Here is a 14,797-nt window from a genome sequence, read left to right as displayed (position 1 = left end):
GGCTGGATTTGAACCTGCCACCTTGGGTGTATGTGGCTGGAGCCTTAGCCACTTGAGCCACAGGCGCTGAACCAGCAACCTCAACTCTTGGGCTCAAGAGATTCTCTTGCCTCACCCTCCCAAGTAGCTGGGAGTATAGGCGGCTACCACAGCATCAGGCTATTTTTAGAGATGGGGGTCTTGCTGTAGCTCAGGCGAGTCTTCAACTTGTGAGCTTAGGCAATCTGCCTGCCTTGGCCTCCCAGGGTGCTGGGATTACAGGCATGAACCACCACATCCGGCCTTAGCTGCTATATTTTAAAAGGGCAATGGAATATAGGTATATACCCACAAAAAAGATGTCTCCTTTTATAAAGTTACACGTCAAGCATTTGTACCATCAAAGTGGGCGAAAGAAAGAATAATATCAAGACTATTTCAGCTTCTTAATTTAGGTAGGAATTGAAATATTTTATAATAAAATAGACACTGTTTAGCTGTTATAAATTGCAACCTTCCATTAAAAATATATATTAACAGGTGGCGCCTGTGGCTCAAAGGAGTAGGGCACCAGCCCTATAGGCTGGAGGTGGAGGGTTCAAACTCAGCCTCAGCCAAAAACTGCAAAAAAAAAAAAAAGAAAGAAAGAAAAAAAATATATACATATATATAATTAACCTTTGCTTCTTAGGGCCATGTAAGGAGGCTATGTTTTTGCAGGTGCAACACTCCAGAATATATATTCCTTTGATCACAGAGTACATTCAGATAAAGACAAATAACATTTTAGCATGCATTACGTGTTCTGGGAAAGTTCTTTAGATAAAATATTTTTCTTTACTCCTTTTATCCTTCTCAGCTTTCTCTTTTCTGGCTCCACTTAATTTTCTCTTTTCTTTGCCTGTCTTACTTGGCAGCATGGAACCAAAGTATGAAAAACAAAACAAAACAAAACCAAAAAAAAAAAGAAAAATCACCAATGTGGGCTTTTAATCCCAGACCTAAAAATGTTTAGCTCTGTCAGGTTAAGCAAGTTATTTAACTTTCAGGTTCTGTATTTTTGAATGTATACTGTAACTGCACAGTATTTCCTAACTTCAGAGCTCTTGGAATATCAAATAAGAGTATGTATATAGATGGATTTTTTTTTTACTTTGTCAAACTTGGCTCTGCTGTAAAGTATTATTATTTAGTCAACCTATCATATGAAACAAAAGTATATTTTTATTATATTTTGATTCAAATTTTATATATTGTTCTTTACATATAGGCAGATGTGGTGAATCTCACTGTTAAAAACCTGAAAAAAAATGCCCTACCTAAGTTAAACTTTTCTATCATTTGATGCAGATATTCTATAGCCTATGACTGGCCCTAAATTGAGGGGGAAAAAAAGCCTTTATGATCTTGTCCCTGGAAAACTTAAAAGTAGTTTTACTAATTATGATATCTTGTGCAGGGAGCTTATAAGAAAAGAATAGACCACTGTAGCCCATACTTTTTGACAGTATTTAGACTTAGTTTGTAGGCTCATAAAGCACTTCAGTCTGCTCACATGTCTCAGGGACTGTCTTGAAAACATGCAATTTGGGAAAAAATACCCTGTGTTTCATTGTACAAATGTAAGTTTTTAATTGTGGTGTTTGTTCCTTGTGAAATAAGATGAATAGCTCTACCATCTGTGTAGGCTTCTGAAAATATCACCCACTGGAGGAGATAATTCTGTTAATGAGAGAGAAACTTCCTGGGATGAATGCTAAGCTTTGAGCCTGCACATAAACATGAGAATTCATTTTCAGTTTCTTGCTTCTGCTAAGTTGGCGAATTAACCCAGACTATTGACTCCCTCTCTTCAAGTCATCTCTACAGATATAGTAAGATTTCAGGCACTGAAATAACAAAATAAAGTAAAAACAGCAAGAAGTGGAAGAAAATGTAAGAAGCCCAGGTAGACTGAGGGGGGCTTGACCTCGTGAGTGTGGGGCGGGAATCAAGGTGCTAAGAGCTAAGACAGCAGAGAGAGAATGGACTGGAAGGTTTTAAAAATGACCTAAACTTTCAAATCAAGAAAAAGAACCAAAGAAGTACAGTAGAACAAACTCTGACTAACAAGAAATAAAAGGATAATAATCGTAGAGATAAAAGTAAGCAAAATCGACAAAAGAGAATATTAACAAAAGCAAAGTCTCATTCTTTGAAGATATTAGTGAGTTGGATGGGCATCCAGTCAGAATAATTAAGGAAAAACAAGAAAAAGAAATGCCAATACACAAAGTACGGGATGAAAGGGGGGAGTAGTCTAAATCCAACGTATATTAAAAATATATGTTAGACTCAAACTAGTATGAACAGCTATACCAAAATACATTGGGAAACCAAGATAAAATGGGTATCTTCCTAGAAAAATGTACCTATAATTTCACAGGCAGAAATAGAGAATTTGATTATACAAATACATACAAAACAAGATAAACTTCAAAGCCCTCTTCTCACTATTTCCCCCCAAACCCAGATCCAGGTGGTTTTATAGATGTGTTCTTCCAAATTTAAATAAATTGTTAATTTTTCTCTTATGGACTTTCCCTAAAAAGTGGGAAGATCTTCTATATTGTAGCTTATTCTAAGAGGTGAATGTAATCTTGACTCCAAAGATAAGGACAGCACAAAGACAAATAGAATTCCTTTTAATTTTTTAATTAATACTAACTAAAATGATAACTAACCTAAAGTGTGTTAAAAATAATAAATTGAGTTTGTTTTGGAAATTTAAGGATAGTTTAACATCAGAAAATATATCAGTACAATCTCCGTGGATATAGAATATTATGATCTCAGATCATATAGAAAAAGCAGTTGGTAACAAATATATGAAAAACTGCTTATCATCCCTGGTCATCAGAGAAATGCAAATCAAAACCACTCTGAGATATCTACTAATGCCAATGAGAATAGCCCACATAACAAATTCCGAAAGCTGCCAATGCTGTTGGGGATGTGGAGAGAAGGCAACACTTTTACACTATTGTTGGGACTGCAAACTAATACAGCCTCTTTGGAAAGAGGTATAGAGAACCCTCAAAGAACTCAAAATAGACCTTCCATTTGATCCCATAATGACATTCTTGGGCATCATCCCAGAAGAACAAAAATCATTTAATCAAAGGACATTTGCACTAGATTGTTTATCACAGTTTGATTTGCAATTGCCAAGATGTGGAAGCATCTTAAATGCCCATCAACCCAGGAATAGAGTAACAAGCTGTAGTACATGTATACCATGGAATACTATTCAGCCAGAAAAAGAGATTTTACTTCTTTTGTGTTAACTTGGATGGAGTTGAAACACATTCTTCTTAGTAAAGTATTACAAGAATGAAAAAGCAAGTGTCCAATGTACTCAGTACTAATGTGAAGCTAGTAGATGACCTAACACATGCCCACATGAGAGAAAACTCAAGTTTGGGGGAGAGGGAAGATGGAGGGGGGTTGGTGTGCTCCCAGTTAATGACCACAATGAAAGGGTATATGGCACCTCCTGGGTGTGGGACATAACCAGAAGAGGGACTCTACCTAACAAATGCCAGCAGTGTAACTTAGGTTGTTTGTATCCTCACATTAATTTGAAATCAAAAAAAAAGAAGAAAGAAAAAGCAGTTAATAAAGTTAAACATTTAATTATGATAAAAACGTTTGTCAAACGAAGAATGTAAGGAAAGTTTCTGAGCTTGATAAAACTTAAATATAGAACAACTATATCGTTTATGTTGCAAATTCTGACACCCAGTTTAGGATTATTCTACTAGATCAACGCCAGGCATAAATGAATAAAATAGGATTTTCCTGGGCACATTATCATACATGGTCATCGTAATGAAACACACGTGAGAAAGACAGGGGAAAAAGAAGGAGAAGGAGATGGTGGCAGAGTCTTGCTGAGCGGCACTCATTACCATTGTTGGGTGTTCTGTCAGGAGAATGTCAGAGCTTGAATTACAGCAATGAGCAAACATTCATAAATTTCTTGTTACATGTGGCAAGAGTGGAAGTGAAATCAAAGACATACTAGGTCAAATTTTGGGGAATAATGCCATGAAGAAAATGGCAGTGTACAAATGGATTAAATGCTCTTCCGAGGGGAGAGAAACGTCAGTGAGGTCAGGGAGGCCAGTAAGAAGCAGAACTGGTGAAAGCATTGCAAACATTCATCGAACTGTGTGTCAAAATTATTGGTAGCTGTGGGAAACAGGAAAATCTTAACTGAAAATGCTGGCCATGAGATCTGCATCATCACAATGCCCCAACTCACACGGCACTGTCTGTGAAGGAGTTTTTAGTCAGTAACCAAATAACTGCTGGAACACCCTCCCTACTCACCTGATCTGGCTTCTGATGACTTTTTTCTTTACTTGAAGATAAAGCAAATATTGAAAGGAAGACATTTTGATGATATTCAGAACCTCCAGGACAATACGATGACAGCTCTGATGGCCATTCCAGAAAAAGAGTTCCAAAATTTCTTTGACGTGTGGCCTAGGCTCTGGCATTAGTGCATAGCTTCCCAAGGGACATACTTCAAAGGTGGCCATAGTGATATTCACCAGTGAGGTATATAGTACTTTTCTAGGCTGAGTTTGCAGAGTTAACTGTCAGACCTCGTAGATTCTCCTTTGAAGTCTCCAGAAGTAATGAAGTCCTATTGACACTTTGGTTTTAGGCTTCTGACTCCCACTTTTAAAGCTAATAAGTGGGTGGTAATTTGTCACAGCAGCAATAGGAAACTTAAAAACCTACTGACTTCAAATGAACCTTTGAATCTGTGATAAATTGCCTGTTTCCAAAGATAGCATAACAGTACCACCTGTCCTATAAACTCTTCTTTTCTACTGTCATTTTGTCATTAAGAGGTATAATCTGTCTTCCCTCCAACTCTCAGCAGACTCTGGGACTTCTTTGATCAATAGAATATGGTAGATGTGATACAACCCCCCTTAACTGCCCTGGGAGTGTCTGCTTTCCTCTTCATGGAAGCTAGCTGCCATGAAAGAAGTTCCACTTTAACAGCGGCATGCTAAGGAAAGCTCAGCTACGTGGAGAGGTCCTGCAGCATGATGTACCGTGTGGGAACAGATATGCCAAAGACACTGAGTGCACCATCTTGGAAGTGGATGCCTTAGTCCCACAGTGGATCCCCATCTAAGTGGATGCCTTAGCCCCAGCCACTCCGGCTGACTCTCCACACTGCAGAGACAAACAGCCCAGCCAAACTATTCCCAAATATTTGATCCACAAATCATGTGGAAAATAGGAGGATTATTGACGCTACTAATTTGGGGGGTTGTTTGTTACTCATCAAAATATAGCCAAAAAACCACCTTTTTTAGCAAGTTCTTAATTATCTCAACCATGAAGCGATACACATACTGTCTTCACTGGCTATCCAGAACTGTATTTTTGGCACTAAAAGACCCCTAATTATTTTAAAGTCCCTACTATTTCATCTCTATTATTTCAGCTGTTATTTCTCAGTTTCTAGCAATATATACCAGGTTACCATATCTCATTTCACTGGATTGTTGTGAAGAATGAAAGGAATGAAGTAACCTACTTTGTAGCATTGAGACGTTATACAAATGTGCAACATCAAAAAAAGAAATAGAAGCCTAATGCATTCTACTGACTTAATGATATACACTTTATAAATAATCAGGTCCTGGTCTATAGACTTGAGGATAACATTACATCTCTTTCATGGAATGAAGAATGTAGATTTATGTGACCATAAGTTTCCCTGCTACTCCAAGGTCACTTCTGGTTTTGAGGTTCTTCTCCAGAGTGAAGAAGTTGTCACAAACCTATTTTTTCCTGATTCTGTATTGATGTAATCTTGCTTCCAGATTTTTAATTTTTCAAAAGGGTAAATACAAATATTTATAGTTGGCATTTTGAATACTGAGTCTTGTGTGTCCACAGGAGCATAAATATCCTTCCTCTTGAGCTAAATTTGACCACGATTTCAGATCAAGTGCCTGTCCACTTAGGGTTACCTATGATTTTTTTTGCAGGATGTCTCGGCTCTTTTCGAGCTGGATTATTCACCCCTGCACGTCAGTCGACTAATGCTCACCCTGACCTAAGGAGCTGTGTCAATGGTAAGTCCTGCTACCATCAATTTAAACAAAACGGAACAAAGCCAAAGCCCTGCAAGTATGTTCATGTTAGCACAATCTACTGTTTAAAATCAACAAATAAGCCTTTGATGGGTTGTATGCTCAGCAAAAAAGTATTCTTAAACTTCATTTGAAAGAATGTTTTTCAGTTGTAAATGCTTCTGTTTTACTCAAAATGAATTTTTCATCTAATGTTTAAACTGAACAGTGTTCCTTGTTGGGTAAACTCTAGGTCATTGACTTCAGAATTTTTTATTCTTTAACAGCTTTATTTTGGCTGTTGTTACGTAATCATGCATTATGACCAAATGTGACAGTTGATTAATAGTCAAAGTAAGGCCATGTTTATTCTTCTAGCTTTTTGGCCTCAGTACTATAAATGTGGGAAGTAGAATGTGAATCAAATTAGCCCTTTGCTCTGCAGTTCACATAGGGCCTAATAATAAATTTGGTAGATTATTTTTTACTAATTTACCAACTTCCCTACTGACAGTAAAAGCAAAAAAGTGCAACTGCAAGATATAAACTGTGATGTTTGTTCAGTGACTATTTCACATGCAGCATAGTCATTCTCTAAATATTATATTCATCTATATCCATCTTCTGTAATTTAAAGTGGCTAAAATTACACAGGTGGAAAATTTGCCTGACGCATAGGTGTTCAGTAGAACTTCTATAAGTTCATCACCCAATGGACTGTAACAAACTGGTCAACATAAGGAACTAGGCCCACTGTACTGTACGTGCACGTGGTCCATATCCAGTCTATAAAAATTAGGTCAATGTAAGGAGGTGGTCAGTATAGGGAGATGGTCAGCTATGAAGGTTCTATTGCATTTAATTTGTGCTTTATCATTTTTTTTTTTTTTTGAGACAGAGTGCAGTGGTGTCACCAAAGCACCACACCTGCTTAATTTTTTTCTGGTTTTGGTAGAGGTAGGATCTTGCTTTTGCTCAGCCTGATCTTGAACTCCTGACCTCAAGCGATCTTCCCCCCTGGGGCTCCCAAGAGTGCTAGAATTACAGGCATAAGCAACTGTGCCCCGCCCAATTTCTGTATTTTAATTGGAATGTTAAAGTATAGACCAGCGGTTCTCAACCTGTGGGTCACGACCCACAGGAACTGTATTAAAGGGCTTCGGCATTAGGAAGGTTGAGAACCAATGGTATAGGCCATTTAGATAGAATTTATCCATTGATATGACTGGGTTTAAATCTGCTGATCTCATCTGTTTTTTTAATTCTTCTTCCTGCAATTGTGCTGATTAATTTAGTCTCTTTGGGGGACTGATTTTATGGTATATACACTATTTGTTTATTAATTATACCTCTTAAACCACTTTTGTTCTTTAGTGTTGCGTTTTTAACTTTTTTAGTCTATATTAAAATAATATATACATATATGTGCAAGGAACTTGAAATGATAAAATTTTATTTTCTCTATTTTTGTATTTAGATTTAATGTTAGACATTAGCAGCTCCACAATACATTAGTTTATAAATAGATTTACAAATGAGAAAATATTAATTTATATTTTTTCACCTATTTATAATTTGTGGCATTTGTTTGTGTAGATCCAAATTTCCATCTGCCTGAAAAACAGCCTTTTATCTTTTTTATAGTGCATGTCTGATGAAGATGGATTTTCTAAGATTTTTGAATAAAAATCACCCTATGTTGCTTTATCTTTGGAAGACGTTTATAATGGATAAAGACTTAGTTGTTAAAAATGCTCTTCTTTCAGTTGTTCAGAGGTGTCCCTCCATTGCCCACTCACTTGAATAGATTCTGATGAGAAATCTGTTGTCATTTTTAGCTTTTCCCCGCATATGTGTAATGTGTTTATTCTTCTATCTGCATTTTTCTTTCTTTTTTTTTTGAGACAGAATATCACTTTATCACCCTCGGTAGAGTGCTGTGGCATCACAAGCTCACAGCAACCTCCAACTGTTGGGCTTAGACAATTCTCTTGCCTCAGTCTCCTGAGTAGATGGGACTAACTTTATCTGCATTTAAGATTTCTCTTAATCACTAGGTTTTTCTTTAAATTGAAATGATATATTTTAAGTTTATTCTGCATGGGCTTAGCTGAGATTCTTGGGTTTGTGGGTTCATAGCTTTCATTAAACTTGAGAAATTATTTAGTATCATTTCTTCATGATTTTTTTTCTTTTCCTCAGATGTATTTCCTCTTCTGAAAATTCAATAACATATGTTAGGTAATTTGGTATTGTTTAACAAGTCACTAATGCTCTGGTTATTTATTTATTTAGTTTTTTGTCCTTCATTTTGGATAAATTTTTGTCTTCAAGTTCATTATTCCTGTCCTCTGTCACGCATAATTTGATTTTAATCCTATTCAGTATGTTTTTTATTTCACATATTTTACTTTGGATCTCAGTAAGTCCCTTTAGGTCATCTTTTTTTTATTTTATGTTTGCTTGTGTTTATTGCAGAGACATGTAGAGTTATTTATAATAGTTGTACTGACTTTTGTGCTTATTCTATCATCTCTTTCACTTACGGTTTTGATTTTGATTTTCATCATTTGAATTTGATATTTTGTATTGGTTTGGGCGTGTATTCCTTTGCAAGCCTAGTTAAAATTTTTATCAGAGAGAACAAATATTACTCCCAGTGTCATCAGAAAAATGAATTTTGGACTTCTAATTTGAGTTAAGATAAAGTAATGGGGACCAGACTTACCATTCTGCCTTAAACTGGTAAAAATCTGATCAAACATAGGAACCAGCAGTTTCTAGGCCCTGTATAACAGGCAGCATAGTACTCTAATGCTTAAGGGAAGGAAAATAAGTAGTTTATTTTGTTGGATTCTAGTTACAAATAGTGTTTTTGGTTTGGTATTCACCTAAGTTACTTGGAATATGTCAAAAATAAAAATTTTGATAACTAGAATCTAAGGTAACTCAAATTAATCAAAAACAGAAGAGAAAAAAATCTATCTATCACTGGGCCAGATACATGAACAGAACCTTCTCTGAAGAAAATAGGTGGATGGTCAACAAACAGGAAGAAATGCTTATTGTCCATAATAATCAGAGAAATGCAAATCAAAACAAGATCACATAACTCCAGTGAGAATAGCCCATATGACAAAGTCCTAAAGCTTCCGATGCTTGTGGGGATGTGGAGAGAAAGGAACAGTTTTATAATGTTGATGGGACTGCAAACTAATACAGCCTCTTTGGAAAGAAGTATGGAGAACCCTCAAAAAACTCAAAATAGACCTTCCATTTGATCTGCAATCCCATTACTAGGCATCTACCCAGAAGAAAAAGTAATAATTTTATCATAAGGACATTTGTGCTAGATTGTTTATCACAGCTCAATTCACAATTGCCAAGATATGGAGTCACCCCAAGTGGCCATCAACCCATGAATGGATTAATAAACATATGTATATCATATGTTTATCATGGCATATGTATATCATGGAATACTATTCAGCCATACACACTATTTTGTATTAGCCTGGTTAGAGATGGAGAACATTCTTTTTAGTAACATATCATAAGAGTGGAAAATGGAATGTACCCCACGCCAAGATGAAGACAGTAAATGAACTAACACCTGCCCACACAAGGGAAAAACTCAATTTAATTCAAGTTGGGGGGAGCAGGAAGAAGGGAGAGGAAAACAAGAGGAAGGGGGTGTTGGTGTGCTCCCTATTAATGGGCACAATATAAGGGCACATGGCACACCTAATGGATGTGGGACACAACTACAAGACGGACTCAGACAAATGCAAGCATTGTAACCTAATCGCTTGTACCCTCATATTAATCTGAAGTTTTAAAAAATAAAAGCCTGATTTAAAATTAAGCTCTGTTAGGACAGTCTGGAGGAGCCATTAGCTTAAAATTAATTTAATCTTGATAATAAGGCTATATCCTTGTGAGGATTTTATCTGATGCCTTCCAAACTATGAGATATTTTCAGTCTAGTCAGTCTAAAATGAATTATCCCTAGCCTCGTATGAGTTCTGGAAATTGTCCTGTGTAGGAGATTTTTCAGCCCAAAAGTTTAGGAGCTGTTGTTTGCACATCTCTAGAGTCTGCCCCTCTCTTCTTCCACCTCCTCTCCCCCACATACGCACTTTCTCTCACCACCTTTTCTCCATACACACTTTTTCTCTGACTACCGTCACCATACTCTGACTAGGAAAATCCTAATTTGACATTCCAAATGCCAGTATTTATCGTTTGAACCCAGAAAGACCACTGTACCTTGTTTGAGTTTCCTGCACTGTCTCTGGGCAGGAAGGGACCATCGTGGGGTTCACTTTGTCTGTTTCCCTTCCTTTAGGAATCGCAGTGTTCTTCTTCCTGTTCTACAATGTTAGAAAATCAACATTTCATGTATTGTGACTGAATCTACTTATGTAAGGCAAGAGGGTAAATCTGATCCCTGTTATTCCATGTTAGCCTGAATTCAAAGGTCAAAATTTAATTTTATTTTTTATTTCTGTTGATACTAAGAGTAGTAGTATTTGCTCTGCCTACGTCATGGAATTGTTTTAAGATAAAATAAGGTAATATATTTAGGAATACATCTATATTCCAGTTACAAAATTCTGTACAGATGAACAGTTTAAAAGTAGAGTCACTTTACAAAGTAATTACAAAGATTTACCTTATGGACTCACTTTTTACTAAAAACATTTTTTTTTTGAAGGAAGGAGTTGCAATTTCATTCATTGGTCATAGCCTTCATAAGAAAGATTTTTATTAAAAGATGTACAATTTAACTATGGAATTAGGTAAAAGTTAAATAGATATCTTTTTCCTTTAGCCATTCCAGACCAATGTGATCCTCTGCCATGCAATGAAGATGGATATATGCGCTGCAAAGATGGCCAAGCTACATTCACTTGCATTTGTAAATTAGGCTGGCAAGGAGACAAGTGCGAATTTGGTACGTATAATAAACCTACCTGGCTCATCTGGGTTAGCCTTTCCAAAAGTTCTCTAAAGATTATATTCCTTAGACATAATTTGTTTTTCCCTTTGCAGATATAAATGAATGCAAAGATCCTTCAAATGTGAATGGAGGTTGCAGCCAGATTTGTGATAATACCCCTGGAAGTTACCACTGTTCCTGTAAAAGCGGTTTTATTATGCTTCCAAATAAAAAGGACTGTAGAGGTAAGAGGGAGAAGGTAGAATAAAAAAGGGTATTTATTGTGTGAGAGCCAAATCTGGTTAGAGGGATTTCCCCAGAAAATTCTTAGAAAACTCCCTGGTTGTAAATGCTCCTAGTAACACACATTTGTATCTCCCTTGAAGCCTTGTGAAAGACTGAGACTACCTTTTAGTTTGCAAGGCTAACAAGAGGGTGTGTCGTTTTCTTATTGTATGTGGGTGCACACTGATGTGTATGCTTCAGTAAAGAATTTCATCATAAATTGAGATTTCAGGGCACGTCTTTGCAGGCTACAGCCTGCACAATTAATGTGCATCTTTTGTTTTCGGATGTTAGAATGTTATTTCTTTTCTTTCAATAAAATAAACAGCTATACAAAGAAATCCACCACAACCCGTAATAATCTCTTCGATTGTGTTTTATTTTTCCTTTTCAGAAATACCTTTCTGATTTGCAGTATAAGCCCTTCATCTCACACCTTATTTCCTGATATGGTTTTGGGAAAGATAAAGATCTGTGTGTTTTTGTTATACATTAACATCACGTCATTGGTCATAACATTTTTTTTTCAAACGTACACAATCTCTGTCAGTTGAGCTTTTCAATAGGTCATTTTCCCAGTGTCTTTCTTTTGTCTTTGTTTCCCCGTCCCCCACATGTTGACATTTTTCTCTGTATGCTGTCCTTTCTGTTTGACTCCTTTAACTGCTGGAACTAAATCTTCAAATATTCATGGGAGGTGTGTGTAAAACTAAAAATTAAATTCCCTAGTGTGGAGTTAAATTTTGCCTTTAGAAACTGGATAGGGTTAGCACAGAAGTCTCTCCCACCACACATACACACTCCTTCTTTGTTTAGCTAGAAGGAAAGAAAGTATTAGTTAAGTTGCAATGATAAGTTTTCTGGCGAGGCATGGTGGCTCATGTCTGTAATAGTAGCATTTTTGAAGCCCGGGGTGGGAGGATTGCTTGAGGTCAGGAGTAGGAGACCAACCTGAGCAAGAGAGAGACTCCTGACAGCCTGTCTCCACAAAAAAAAAAAAAAAAAGAAAGAAAGAAAGAAAAATTAACTGGGTGTGGTGATGTGCACCAGTAGTCCCAGCTACTCAGGATGCTAAAGCAGGAGGATCACTTAAGCTCAGGAGTTTAAGGTTGCAGTGAGCTGTGATGCCACTGCACTCTAGCCCAGGCAACAAAGTAAGACCCTGCATCAAAAAAATAAACAACACCCCCAAACAAACAAACAACAACCAAAAAAAAAAACACCAACCAACAACAACAACCCCAAAACACAAAGTTTTCTTGTTTAGCTCTTTGTATCTGTTTTGGTAAATCTACAAACTGGATTCATATTCACATAGTCTGTTACTACACTGTAATTTTTGGTATGGTATAGTTTACTGTAATATTACTTAAGGTGCAGTTAGTATACAACTCTAAAGGAACTTCATTAACTAGTTGTTTCTTCCAAATGACTATTCAGTTTGTGACCATATATCTTTCTTATCGGCCTATTTGAAAGTCTTTGCTTGAGTTTAGATATTTAGAATAAGAGTATCATTAGAGAACCAATTATAGAAAACTGTCACAATTCTGGACACCATAAACATTCTATTAAAAAAAGTACCTATTTGTTCTTCAACATTTAAATACTTGAATAGTCTGTTTTTTTAAAGTATTGAGTTTTAATATTTAAAAGCATTTAAACTTCATGCATTGAGTTAGTACACATACACACATATATCTAAATGATTGCAAAACAGCTTCTTATAAATAAGAATGTTCCCAGTGACCAGACATAGGTTCTTATAGTCTTCATTTGCATAGTTCTTTATCCACAATACTTAAGTGACTGAGTACAGAATAGTTTGAAAAATATGCATAAAACTATTACAATAGGACCTTTGCCAAGACCTTGATATGCCTGGGATCAAGTTGCCAGTAATTGTGTAAAAATATAAGAATAAAACTTTTTTACCAGACATTAGATGTCAGTGTGGAGTCATAAAAATCACTGTTCTATAACCTAAATACATATGATCTAAATAATTCCCTGCAATATACCTCAAGCCAAAAAAAAATTGAGTTATGTGTTTTTAGTTAATTTAAAACTTTATGGCACTTTAAAAATTACTTTATTTTTAATTAATTCAAGATTCACATGAAGTTGTAAGAAATGATACAGAGAGATCCCCTGTGCCCTTTACCCAGTTTCCCTTCATAGCAACATTATTTTCCAAAATTATAGTACAGTGTCATAAAGGTACTGACCTTGATACAGTGAAAATACAGAAAAATTTCCACAAGGAAACTGATTCCATTATTTTTATGCAAGCTATTTTAGACAGAGTAATATCTAAAATTTTAGCTATTAGTTTATGGGATAAGAATTATCAGCTTTTTAGAATAAAAAATCAATTTTCCATTTTGAATTTGTCTTTCTCCGGAGAGTAATGATGAGAAAAGTTCAGTAATAATTACGTCGTCTCCATAGAACTATTTGTCACGCGTTTTGTTTTCTCAGAGGTTCTCATCTAGTAACTAGTTACAATCAATATTTTGTTTCCTACTTTGTTATATACTATAATAAATACTTCTGAAATTTGTGGAGTATTAGTGTAGCACTACTATTGGGCTAACTGCAGATTTACAAGTACTTGGAGATCATACTCAAACTCATTTTAAATTTTAATCACTATTGTATACTTCAGGCAACAACAGTAGCATACAGACTAGATATTTGTCCATTTCCAAAGGAACAAAGTAAAACAGATGAGCTATCTAATTTCTTTTATGTTCATGATAATATGGAGTGAATCTACTTTCAGGATCCATTTCAGACAGACATAATTAGGAATACATTTGAAGAATATTAAGACTATGTTTAAATCTCTTCTTCTATTTATTTTCATGCTATAATCTGCCAGACCAGAAAATGTCTAAAGGCTTCTTTTGTGTAACTATAAAGGAACATGGCTAACATCAATCAAATTCCCTCCGCATTTGTATAAGGAAATCATATTTAATGAATTAAAATACGATGATATATTTAATTATGTTGTTGTTCCAAGGCCAATCGTTTGCCTCTTTACCTATGTTAAACTAGATCTGAGAAACACAAATCAAGAAGGAGTTCTTTGCTAGGGTCTTTTGGCATGGGAAAAATGTTTTGTTTTTTTTTTTAATACATTGGTTTCACTTGTAGATGTGGATGAATGCTCTATAAAGCCAAGCATTTGTGGCACAGCTGTGTGCAAGAACATCCCAGGAGGCTTCGAATGTGAATGCCCTGAAGGCTACAGATACAATCCCAGATCAAAGTCTTGTGAAGGTAGAGTGGTGGTGGTATCGTTGCTGATGGTGGAGAGGGTGGTTGGAACTCTGAGTCCATATTTTAAAAGATTGGTCTTGTTTGACTTCAACAATCAGTTTTCCTAGCTTGGTCCATTGGGCAATCATTGGCTTCCTTCCAGAGTAAAAGTGTGTAA

General features: G+C 35.9%; 1 protein-coding gene across 1 annotated transcript in view; it reads left to right on the top strand.

The window, feature by feature from the left end:
• The window catches only part of PROS1 (protein S), an 83,794-nt gene that overhangs the window by 46,038 nt on the left and 22,959 nt on the right, over positions 1–14,797 (top strand). The window contains 4 exon segments of the mRNA XM_003783936.3: positions 6,042–6,128; positions 10,960–11,082; positions 11,181–11,312; positions 14,515–14,640. Of these exon segments, the coding sequence (XP_003783984.2) occupies positions 6,042–6,128; positions 10,960–11,082; positions 11,181–11,312; positions 14,515–14,640 (468 nt within the window).

Source organism: Otolemur garnettii, unplaced genomic scaffold (genome assembly GCF_000181295.1).
Source record: "Otolemur garnettii isolate 467f Iridium unplaced genomic scaffold, OtoGar3 scaffold00009, whole genome shotgun sequence".
NCBI classification, from domain to species: Eukaryota; Metazoa; Chordata; class Mammalia; order Primates; family Galagidae; genus Otolemur; species Otolemur garnettii.
The sequence above is the reverse complement of the archived record's forward strand: the minus strand, read 5'-3'. Positions and strand labels throughout refer to the sequence as shown.